The following is a 12255-nucleotide window of genomic DNA, read 5'->3' as shown; positions in this document are numbered from 1 at the left end:
GCAGAAGCATTTCATGCAGTGATCACTGTTTTATAAACCTCTCCTAGAATTTTATCCCTCTTTTGTAAAAAACAGCTGGATCAAACTGTTTCTAAAGCTTCATCGCTGTGGTGGTGTTTTTTCTTCCATACAAATCTTCAGTAAAACCTTTCCCTCTACAAAACGCGAAATGAATGTTGATTGAGTAGGCTTCATTCTGTCTTCAGCTTCCAGCAGTAAAGTCACTGTCTTAAAGAATTACTAAAATAATCTTTCCTTCTGATATATCAAGCTCAAATAAATAAGTGCTTGTTTTGTCTTTATATTAAACTTGAATAATACTGGTCAGCTTTATTTAAAGATGTTAGGTTTACAATTAACCCTTCTGTATTTGGAATATATTAGATAAAATTACAGAAAGAGGATAGTATTTCCATTCAAGTTTTAGTAGTTTACGAAATAAGTGGAATAATACCTGGTACTCTGAATTTTTCTCTGTGGACTGTGATTTTTATTTTTTTAACCCTTCTTCTGGAAAGAAATAACACTATTTTAGTCTGGCTGATGTATAGCCTTACCTAACAATTGACAGCAAGGTGGTTTTGAGGTGTTTTCCATTCAAAGAAAAATGACATTTTGGAAAGGTGATTTCTAGTTTTCCTAAGCTGTTTCTTTTCCTCAACAGGGCAAGCAGGACAGTAAAGCAATGGCTCCTCGATTCCCCAAAGTCAAGGATGAAGGATGGTTTTTGGTATTGGGAGAAGTCGATAAAAAAGAACTCATTGCCCTGAAAAGAACTGGATATGTCAGAAATCGAAATACTGTTTCCGTTGCTTTTTATACTCCAGAAACTCCTGGAAAGTATGACAAACTTCCAAATTCTCTTAGTTATTATGTTTTCCAAGTAGTCAAGACCCAATTCCCGAACTAACAATGCTGCTTTTACTTTTCAGGTGTATCTACACCCTGTATCTCATGAGCGACAGCTACCTTGGCATGGACCAACAGTATGACATTTACCTGAACATTGTACCGGCACAAGGCACCACGCAGGGGACTGAGCCCAGGAGCCACCTGGCTCTGAAGTAGGGCTGTCTGGAAGGTCCAGTCAGTCAAAAGAACTGATCCTGCAACTAAGACATCTGGTCATTCTGGGACATCCAAAAATGCATCTGCCTTAGTGGAACCGATTTCAAACCTCAAGACAACGGGGAAACTGGAAGTGACTGCTGTATTAACTCTGATGGCACCCAGTTAGCCACAGTGGCCTTACTCCTTTATGAAGATTTGTCTTTTCTTGTTTTATCTTTCTTCTCTCAGAAGTCAGATTGTTAGTTGAATTTTAAGACATCAAAATAAAAGACTGAATAATACTGCAATTTGCGCAAATTCAGGGCTATCGTCTTCATTTTGAAAAGTGTTCTATAGCCTGTCTATTAATGGTGTTTAAATAGTCAACTTTTTTAATTTATAGGGAAAAATACAAAATTTGATCTAAGAGCTGCTGAAAATATTGATGGATGTGTTGTATTTCATGTTTAATAAAAATATTCCCAGAATGTTTTTCACTGTATTTTTAGGTGTAAATATGGGAGATATAGTAACAAAATCCTCTTCATGCATAATACATTTTGAAAATGATAATCCAAAGAAAAAATTCACAAATTTATATTAATTATATAAGCAGTAAATCTGGTTATGAGGGCAAGCTAAATCATAAAAAATATTTCCGGTATAGCAATGATGCAATTCATGTAGATAATAATTAAAGTTTACTCTTTACGTGTGTGTACATACATATATACACACACACACATATATATATTACATACTTGCAATTTCCTTACTGTTTTTTCCTGAATTTTGTAGGACTAAGGCATGTAAAATTGGGTGTCCTGTTCTAGGGCTCAGTGCTAAAGTGGGTGATTAAGTTCTGTAAAGAAGGGGACATGAGGCTCCAAAAATGGGGGTTGCAACAGGAGGCATGATGAGCAAGAAATAGTTCTGCCAGGTAAAAGATATTGTCTAAGAGATGCCCAGGTCTGTGATAGTACCTGCAAGGATAAATCTGAAGGCAGAAGGTAGCAGCATCTATCTTGTGATGAGACTACACATCCTGAGGCCAGTCCTCAAGTCTTAAGAGGATTCAAGATGCTGAGCAAGCACTTGGAGCCAACATACTTACAGAAACATCAGTGCATTTTCATTCAGATATAGACCTTAAACTGAATATTAATATTTGCACTTGCTCAGCTTTGCATTGAGCTGATAAGCATTACCTCTCCAAGGGATCATTTTGCTGTCATTTCCATTGTATTTCACCAGATGAAAGAATACGGCAGAGTTGTTACCTGGAAGCTTTCCGGGAAAAAAATGGCACTGGTGATGCTCCACCTACATAGAATCACAGCATGGCTGATTTTGGGAGGGCCCTCTAGAGGTTGTCTGGGCTAACCCCTTTCCTCAGGCAGAGCCAGCTGGAGCTGATTGCCCAGGACCACATCTTCAAATATGGAGACTCGACCACCTCCTTGGACAACCTGTGACAGGGTTTGGTCACCCTCACAGTAAAAAAACGTATTTCTTGCTGTTCAAGAGGGACCCTTCTGTGTTTCCAGGTGTGCCTGTTGCCTCTGGTCCTGACACCAGATACCACTGAAAAGGTCCTGGCTGTGTCCTTGTCAATATCTGCCATTCAGATACCCACTGACAAGATTTCCCTGAGCCTTCTCCAGGCTGAACAGTCCCAGCTCTCTCAGCCTTTCTTCATGTGAGAGATGGTCCAGCCACTCCATCATCTATTTTGTGGCCTTTTGCTGGACTCTCTCTAACATGTCTGTGTCTCTCTGCCCCAAGCCAGACATGGTGCTCCAGTAGTGTGGCCTCACCAGTGCTGATCAGCTCTCTCGACCTGCTGGCAACATCACACTGCAACAAGCAGAAGGCTGGCTGATTTCAAAGGCTCAGTAGTTAACCAGTAATTTATTTCATATCTGGCACCTCTAAATTGTGGGAAGCGATTTGAAAATGATCAATTCTGTACTTGAGTGTATTCATCCCCTTATCATGTTAAAAATGTCATATTTCATTATTTTATATAGGTAATATATTACCTATTCAAATGTACCTAACAATTTCTTCTATTATCATCCCACGTTCTCACTAAATTTACATATGATAGATGACACAAAAGCCGCCTTTGCCATTTAGACTATATCAATATAATACGGTGTTGTGTCACAGAAGAAACAGATTTTTTTTCAAATTGTTAGGCAATAGTTTGGTTATTCACACATTTAATTAGTCCATTTTTAAGATAATTGTTTCATCTACTTTGGAAGTTTAAATTTTCATGGAAATTAAGTCCTTTCTTTGGAAAACTTGGCTGAAGCAATACATTGTCCCTCAACAATTTTAATTAATTAGGAAAAAGAGCTATGCCACAGTCAAACAACATACCAACATAGTGACACTAACCCTTGTTGCTTTGTAAATGCACATCACAGAAAGTCTAACTGCAGAGTACCAGACAATAGCTACAGTATTCAGTATTAATCAGTTGAAGAGTTTCTGTAATGTCATTTGTGCCATCTGTACCTTGGTTTGGAAATACTGTATTTCCTAGCATATTAATTGTTTTTAGAAATATTTTGGTGACATTTGTAAATAACATATTTGAAGCGTTTTGTTTTTTTTTTTTACAAAAGTATTGGATTCATGAAGACAAAGTCTAAAGTAATACAGAATGAATTTAAGCAAATTTATTAGAATCAGTATTTAGGTGAAAAATCCGGGAGAAAAAATTCTGATACATTTGAAACAGCTGCTCAGAAGGAACAATGAATGTGTTCAATCCAGTGGTAACTTATGGTGAAAAGTGAGAATAGCTGTCTAACAAAAGTATGAAAACCAAACAGAATTTTAAAAAATAAATGAATACTTCAATGATGTAATTATCACCTTTATCGATAAATGAGCAAAGTAACAGCACACACAGAAATTTTTAATGTTAAGTTGCTCATTGCAGTTTGCAAGCAGGTTTTTGTTTTTACTCTCCCCTCCCCCTTCTAGGAGCAGCTGCAGTCATGCCTGCTCAGGTGTGGTACCTCTTCCAAAACTTGGAAAGCAGCAAAAAAGAGGCACACTTTGTGTATCAAGGCATATTTAAGTCTGCCTCTGGGACTTCATCCTTTCCCATCATTCCTGTCCTGGTCTGATAACAGCATCACAGCAGTGCCCAGCAGGAGCTAGAACAGGTTTGGGTAGGTACCACCATCCCATATCTCTTCTGCAGGAGCTCTTATAATACAGTCTGTTGTTTAGAACCTTACTTAAGATTTCAGTTCTAGCCCAGGTAGTGAATGTATCAGTGGCAACACAAAGCCATCCTCACTACTGGAGGTCTTTTTCTGTTGTAGATTGAATCTTTGGTGGCCCCAGTTTTACCCAGATGAATTAGGGGTTTATGCTGCTGACCCAAAATTCCGCTTCCTTGTCATTGCTTCTACAGACCACCTCCAGATGGTCATCCTGAAGAAAACTTTAGGAAGTCTCTTATCAGCATTCAGCCTGGAGCCTAGTGTAAGATTTGAACACTCACAGAGTAGGATGCATTTAAGGAGTAAGTAATGTAAGTTAGGTAATTCCAATTTTCTAGTTCTGGGGGGCATTCCTAAAGAGAAGAAAGTCTCCCATGTGCATCTGCCCTTACTCATGACAGCCTGAGTCCAAGTTCCTATGCTCCTCCCTCAGTCAAGAAAAAGAGGCTGTGGTATTTTTAAGACAGTTTGAGGAACTACTCGCGGAGGCATCATTTCTCTAGTTATGGGCAATGTTTTTTGAATCATTGTCTTGCCTCCACTCTTCCCATTTAGGGCAGACTTCCCTTTAGCTCCTTCCACTATCTATAAACCTACAACCTCACCTGTTCAGAGACATTATCCATATTAGTGGCAGCAAATTATCACAGAAGGAGTTATCTAAGACCACCTCTCTATGATGTGGCATGGACACTACTGTAGCCTATGTAGTAAGTACTGAAGCAGAGAAAAGTAAGGCAATACAAGCAATCTCCGTATATTTTTTCCACAACCTAAAGGTCTCCAGCTGAATTGCACATTTTGGCCTGGGTTTAGTCACTTACATGCAGAGATCTAGTGTCATTTAATATGAAATATCTCATTTGTCCTCTACATTCAGCTCCAGAAGAACATACCCCAAATGCAAAGGGCTATCAGCTGTGAAATACAGTGCTGTTGTATCCGTCACTCTCTGTGGATGCCTCAAATGACCCAAGTAATCTGAAATAGCATTTGATATCTACATTCAGGTTACCACATTGACTCCCTGTCCATTGTTTAGTTATAGGTTTGCAATTCAGTTGCTTACTGCATCTAATGAAATTTAAAATAAACCAAAGATATTTCAGTTGCCACTCCAGAAGACAGGAAGTCTTTCATAGGTCATGTGTCACTTCTGTCATCTCCATGTCACAGGGGCCAGAATCATGAGATGGATGCTTAGGTATTCAATCTTAATTAGCTAATCAAGCCCATGCTATTTTGTAAGTCAGAAGAAACATAAGTGTTCAAAATTCTCTGTTCCAAGCAATTTTATGAGAAGGGAGAATTCTCCTGCTTCATGAGAAGAAACATTTTCTGGCAAAAGGTTTGGATGTCTTAGGACGCCCAAACAGATAAATGAGCTACAGAAAGGTGAGTAGGGCTTCTGCTGAGAGGGGTCACTCCCATTTCTACTTATATCCTATGTCTTTTCTATCAGCTATGTCTGACTCCCACCTGCCTTTCCAAAAATGTATCTTGTTAAATGTCATGTCTTCTCAGACTGCACTGCTCTTCAGCAGGTGGTGCCAAGACTGACACCCACAGAAATTTTGACACATTTTTCTGAAGTGATTTGCAAAAAAGCTCAAGAATGAACAAACCAAGTTTGTTACTGATGTCATACATTGGTAGCAGTAAGAGGTTAAACTGCTTTCACGTGCAGTGTGTCAAACTAAATTCTATATTAAAGGAATTTCTCTGGAAAGCAATTGTAATGCTTGTACTAAATGAGTCTCTTCATAAATAATTCCTAGCTCTATGGTAAGGTATCCTCCACAGCAATTACACCATCCTGCAATTAAATATGTTTACAATATATTTTGTACTTAGATCTTCTAACAAGCTCCATACTGCATCAATGGGATTTGAATCCAGGATTCTCCAAGCCTTTCTTCTGCATCTCTATTCATAGAAGACCACAAACTTCTCTATTAAAATGTCTCCTCAAATATAAGGAGCATTAAAACTTCACTAAGGCCATGCATTAGGCTTCACCGCTGCTCTTCAGCTTAGTCTTGTCCTACCAAGACTCTCAATAAAAACATGCATCTGAATATGGAGGGGAAAGGAAATTAAAAGACATTTGCTACTATTCATCTGTTTGAAAACCCATGAAATAAAGAATGAAAAATGTTCTGGAATGAATATTATCATTCTAAATTATAAGACTCCCACTAATTGTAATGATAGCAGAGGTTAATTGGGTGTTTTTGAAAAATCACGCTCTCAATAACATGATACATATACAAATAGTTATAGAGCTATTCACCAGATGCTATTAACTACTGGCAAGAACACTGGTAGAAAAGAGAGTCTACAGATACCACTATCCTTTTCTACTGCACTCTAAATCTCTACATGAAATGTGATGAACCCCATTCTTCACACAGTAGCAAACTTGCACCTTGGATTGGAAGTAACTCAGTTTATATCGGGCAGTGCTAATGTGGGAAAATTAGGCTTACATTCTTGACAGCTGTACTTTCTTCTAGCTAACAGGATGAAATTGTTTCAGATGCCAATAACACATTATGAGTTCCCATCATGTATTTTTCAGCAAATCCAACTAATTAGGAACTAATTACTGATTGCGGTAGCACAGTAAGATCAGGTTCTGATAAACTGTCACCTTTGTAGCTGTGAAGATTCTGCAATTAAGCCTTATTTTGTTTTCTCAAATGCTAACAATGTCTAAAGGGAGAGCTGGGAAAAACATCGAGATGATTCTGTCACCTCCATTAAAAGGCACTTTAATTCACCCATGCCAAAACAAGATTAATCCCCATCTTTTTTTTTTTTCTTTTTTCCCTATTTAAAGTACAAAATAACATAGTTCAACTCTGTACCAAGCGAAACTAAGTGATTATTTAACAGTTTACCCCAATTACAGGATGTTGCTGTTTCCTTGGCATGCTTCTGCTGTGTCCCATCCCACCCTCCTCTTCCCTCCTCACAGTCTCCCGTTCTGCCCTTAGACTAAGCATTCCAGGATAGGACCTATAGGGAAGCTTCCTTTTCCGGTAATAGGACACAGAAGAGAGGAAGTCCTGGTCCATTATTAGGTTCTTGAAAGATACAATCTACAAATAACCCCATAAGTCTCAGCTGTGCTAAACTCAAAATATGCCACAATGTTACTTCAAGAATATATTGAGCAAATAAGACAGGTGCAAAATATGCATCACAGTTTTCTGTATGATTGAGGCAAATGCCAGTATAATTTTAGATTTTAATACTATGTGACTTTTTTCAAAGAGGGAATGAGCTAATCTGGGAAAAGAGGGACGTGGAGATTTCTCAGTTCTCCTTGTTAGTGAAATGCTCAGAACTGACGAAAGTGAAATAGTTATAGGCTGTATCCACACACGTGATACAGATTTAGTCGAGTACAAGTCCTGCCTTTGTGCCTCTCATATATGTTTATGTGACTCCTACGTGCAAACACTGACAGTGCCTTTCAGCCTCGTCCTTGCAGATATTAGGAAAATACATGCTCTCCTCAGGACAGGATGACCTCCATAATTCACATACAGTAGCAAGTGCATCAGAAGGCTTCACAAAGATGTCTTAGCAAAAGGTTTAGAAGTTGCAAGACATGCTCATACAGCATTAGGACTTTGCTTTCCCCCAGTTATATATAGCTGCAGTGCCATCTTCTGCAATGCTCCCCAGCAATGCAGAAGAAATCACACCTAGGTAAAAAGTTTTCAAAACTCAGGAACACTCTGAGAGGCTGACACTACACATTCAGTTCTCTTTCTATCTGCTTTATAGGAGATGCTCAGTCAGGTGCCAGCTCCCGGGCATTGCACAGCAACTCTTAAGTTTACAGAGGAAGTTCACACCCCCTCCCAAGCCTACAGATCCTACAGGAGAGGAGGAGTGTGTCATTCTTCCAGATCATGCTTCAGCTTTCTCCACTGGCAAGGCAGTATGCTCAGAGGGATGCTCTGATGCACTGTTTTGGGAATGGGAGCCTGAATTTCTATTACAAACTTAAAGGCACTTCAAGTAACTGAACCTTGTCCAAACTTTTCTCAGGCCCAGGGTCTTCAGGGAATGATGACCTTAAAGGACCAAAACCTTTAACAAATAAGGGTGTTCTTTTAGAATGGTCCAGATGGATTGCTAGAATATTCTTTTCTTTGTAAACATGAAAATAAAAGGAGAAATCTCACCACAAGGATACTCACAAGAATTCCAAATGCTTTGTTTCTTCATTTTAACAACATGTAGTGCCTACCTAGTTGTCTGAAAGTCTTGGGGAAACAGCTGGATTAATTTAATTCTATCAGTGAAAATCTTTTGGGAACTACTAATACTTCTCAGGAAATGAACAGAACCTGGAAAGAAATCCCAACATTAAGTGACCAAAAAACACACTGAAGTTTCTTTTCTCTTGGTGCATTGCCCTTTGGCTTCAGAGACAGTAGGATGAAATACATTCCCAACATATATTATTAGTAGATTAAATTTAGTTTCTGCTATTACTTTCAAAGGATTTGGTGAATAGACAGCAGCATTAGTGTTATCTAATCCTTCACTCAAACCTAGGACTCAAAGATTAACAGCTGCAGATTTTATAACATTTCTTATTCAGGGATAAATTGTATTTTCTTGAATTGGATAGGTAGGTAATGTCCTAAAGTTATTTAATTCTTAGGAACCATTGACTTTACAGGAACAGACTAAGAACTCATGAGCATGAAAAGATGAAATTAGATGAAAAAAAATACCCCTAATGAGAAAAACAGGATAAGAATTTCCTTTCCAAGGTGGGACAGAGCTTTGAGTCCTGCAGATGGGGCTGCTGAGAGGCAATAGTCCTGTTTGGTTTTATTATATTATCTCATTTTCTTTCATTACACCAAATAATGCATGATGGCACAGCTTCCAAAAAAGCATCCTGTAGTATTTACCTGATGATTGGGGCACACTAGGGGAAAATGTGTTCAGAAAAGAGAAGAAAGAACTGATGGAAGGAATTTTGTATGGGAACAGATGGGATGGTGGAATGCAGCCAATTTTTAAATAAGAAAGCGCAGGTCCTATGCCTCATCCTGAAAGACAGCAAGCCTCTATTTTCAGGGGAAGGTTCCAAGTAACATTCTAAACAGACAAGCATATCTCCTGTAGTCTTAGGCAAGATACCAAAGGTAAGTTACATTTCTGTGTTCCATCTCTATGGTATGCTTCCCTCTTCATACGCAGTCATTTGGTCTCTTTTGAGACAGCAAATTTTCCATATTCACCAGATAGGGGAATTAAGGCACTTCATATATTGAATTCTATTCTGGGTGCATTTGGGGTGAGATTCTTGCTATTTAAAAAGCGTTCTTAGCTATGTTCCTAAAAGTGTACAGTCTTAATTTTACAAACTACTTATGCTCTTCTTTCCATTTTACACACCTGCACTTGCAGCTCTCATGTTGTACCGCACCAACTTGATATAAAGTAGCCTACATTTTTAAGTGGTCCATTTCCTTGCATTTGACATTCCATAGCATGTGACATTCATAAAATAGAGTCAGTTATGTCAACATTTCTCAGGGAAGGAAGAATAGATTCATGGTGGGATTTTGTATGTGTATATATAATATACATAAATATTTTAGTTACATCAACATGTTACTTACTAATATGAAAATAACAAGCCATTGAAGTTAGTAGTTACTGGTGCCACTGCTGCTGAAGGAGGGCAAGAACCCATCAAAACTAACATTCAGAAGAAAAATATTGCTTTGATATTTTGAAAGAGAAAAAAAGATTAATGCCTGGAAACAGATCCCTGCCTATGCTTCAGGTTTATGCGTAACTGGAGAAGACAAACTCCTTTAAAATTAACTTCTACTGCTTTGTTTCTTTACTTGCACCCTTTTATTTCCCCACAATTGAACAGTCAATAATAAATAAGAACAACAACCATACTTTGTCCACAATCGTGATTTGATTCTTTTATCTGCCACTTCTATTTTCATGTAAGAATCCTTGTCCAGCTCAGATTACCAACACAAAATTGTTCTGCCTTCTCCAAACTACAAAAACTTAAGGCTATGATAAATAGCAATGTAATAAGGTACAGAAAGAAGGATAAATCAAGTAATTCCCTGTTTGAAATTTCTATTTTTCTTAATTGGTCTTCCTTTCCCATAATTATCGCCTCTTCTGTTTTAGCCTTCACCTCCATTTCAATTTCCCAGTCTGTCTAGTATTGCTTTCATTTTATTTATATCCTTCTTTCTCTTGTCTGTGGTGTACTTACTTCTCTCTTGTAAGTAAAAATAAACACATACACCTAAACAATTTTAAAAATTATTTTCTTACTACTGCTACTAAGAGCACCTTTCTTCGTGCTTTCTGTATTTTCCATTTCTATGCCTTTATCTTAAACTGGTTCCCAAAATATGACTGTAGCCTTACCTTTTTTTTTTTAATCACATTTGCTTTATGATCAGTTATAACCCTTCTGAGAGCAGTTTGGTTTTGATCCTGAGTGCTAGTCGCAAATGCCTTTGTGCCAGATGAGGCTCTCTGTTCAAGGAACTCTATGCCAGCATCTAATTGTAAGCTACAGTAAAAGATTAGCTAAACCAAGACACATTTTTTACCCATCCATTTAGTGTATTTGCTGACCATTACTCCATGTTTTGAATGATTACTCTGTGTTTTAGACCTATCTTGTCTGTATGGACAGGAAGAGGAAAAAAGCACTCCTTTCCTTGGGCAAAAATTAAATGGTCTTAGACATCTTCAAAAGGTACCAGTATGTAAATACAGATGCTACCAGTAACACATAGCAACAGCATTAGACTTCCCCAGAGACTTTCATCTTTCTCATTTTGGCCACCATTCACTTCTGCACTTTAGAATACCCTCTGTGATTGCACCAGGAAGGCTTTTTTCAGCCACACCTTCTTTGTTCTTTCACTCATACCAAAGAGGGATGAACAACACAAACCTGAATTAGCTTTCATTTGACCACAGGAAACACATACTTTCTTTCAAACCTAGACTGTGCTCTTCTACCATCTGAGACCCTCAAGTAACAGCTGGCTGAGAAAACAGCCAGGCCACAAAATATCTACTGAAATCTTAATCTCCAGCGTTAATTTCAGCTAATGTTCTCTCAGTCATGAAGTAGTACTGAAACAGTCAAAGGCTAAGGTTGCTTATCATGCAACAGTTTAAGAACAGATTTCTTTCAAATTTGGTATAAAATAGCAGGTTCAAATATTCCACACTCGAACAACAGCAGTTGTCAGGCTCCACAGATGCACTAGATTGGATCATGGCAGAGAAGGATATAAATCCACATTCTTCAGATCATAAATCAGTCAGACTGGTTGACAGGATGCCCATAGGACTGGGTTATTCTCCAGCTGCCCCATGACGAGATTCCCCTGGTGCATTCAGCACTGTGAGAACCAAGATACTGGTCTGATTCAGTTGGATCTTCTTGTATTATGTTTCAAACTGTTCAATATGGATATCTCATGATGTTAAAACATGCACAGTTCCAGTGTTGTGTTCCTATAAAGCTCTTCCCTTGACAGATCAATACATTTCCCAGCAGATATTTTATTTCTGAAATGATTTTTAAAAGAAATTAAATCCATTTCAAAACAACTTGCCTGAGCACACATTTGAGGCAGACAAACTCATATTATTTCATGTTTATTTTTAGATCTATATTAAAAAAAACACCACCATACAGTTTTTTGCTTTAAAATAAGGGGAAAACCCTATAAAAAGATCAGATCTGGGGTACAAGATAACACAGACAATTTCCAACATAAATGCTAGTTATTAGGTGTCATGTAGAGTCAGGAGTTGCCATGGAATCCATTTGCTTCTAAACCAGCTCCTCCTGCTGGAATACTTTCTCATTATTATTTCTTTCAGTAGCACAAAAGGAGTTGGCTTATAGAAGAAA

At 38.0% G+C, this 12255-nt stretch overlaps 1 protein-coding gene across 2 annotated transcripts in view; it reads left to right on the top strand.

Annotated features, from left to right (window-relative positions):
* The window catches only part of ASCC3 (activating signal cointegrator 1 complex subunit 3), a 257776-nt gene extending 254125 nt beyond the window's left edge, over positions 1 to 3651 (top strand). For both annotated transcript variants that reach the window (XM_042016301.1, XM_042016302.1), the window contains exons 41-42: positions 665 to 840; positions 933 to 3651. In XM_042016301.1, the coding sequence (XP_041872235.1) occupies positions 665 to 840; positions 933 to 1068 (312 nt within the window). In that variant the 3' untranslated portion in view covers positions 1069 to 3651. The remainder of the gene's footprint in view (positions 1 to 664; positions 841 to 932) is intronic.
* Positions 3652 to 12255: the final 8604 nt, after the last annotated feature.

This window comes from Corvus kubaryi, unplaced genomic scaffold (genome assembly GCF_017639235.1).
Source record: "Corvus kubaryi isolate FWS band 111438036 unplaced genomic scaffold, C.kubaryi_AGA036_p1.0 split3-73, whole genome shotgun sequence".
Classification (NCBI taxonomy): Eukaryota; Metazoa; Chordata; class Aves; order Passeriformes; family Corvidae; genus Corvus; species Corvus kubaryi.
This window is presented reverse-complemented; position numbering and strand designations above follow the sequence as displayed.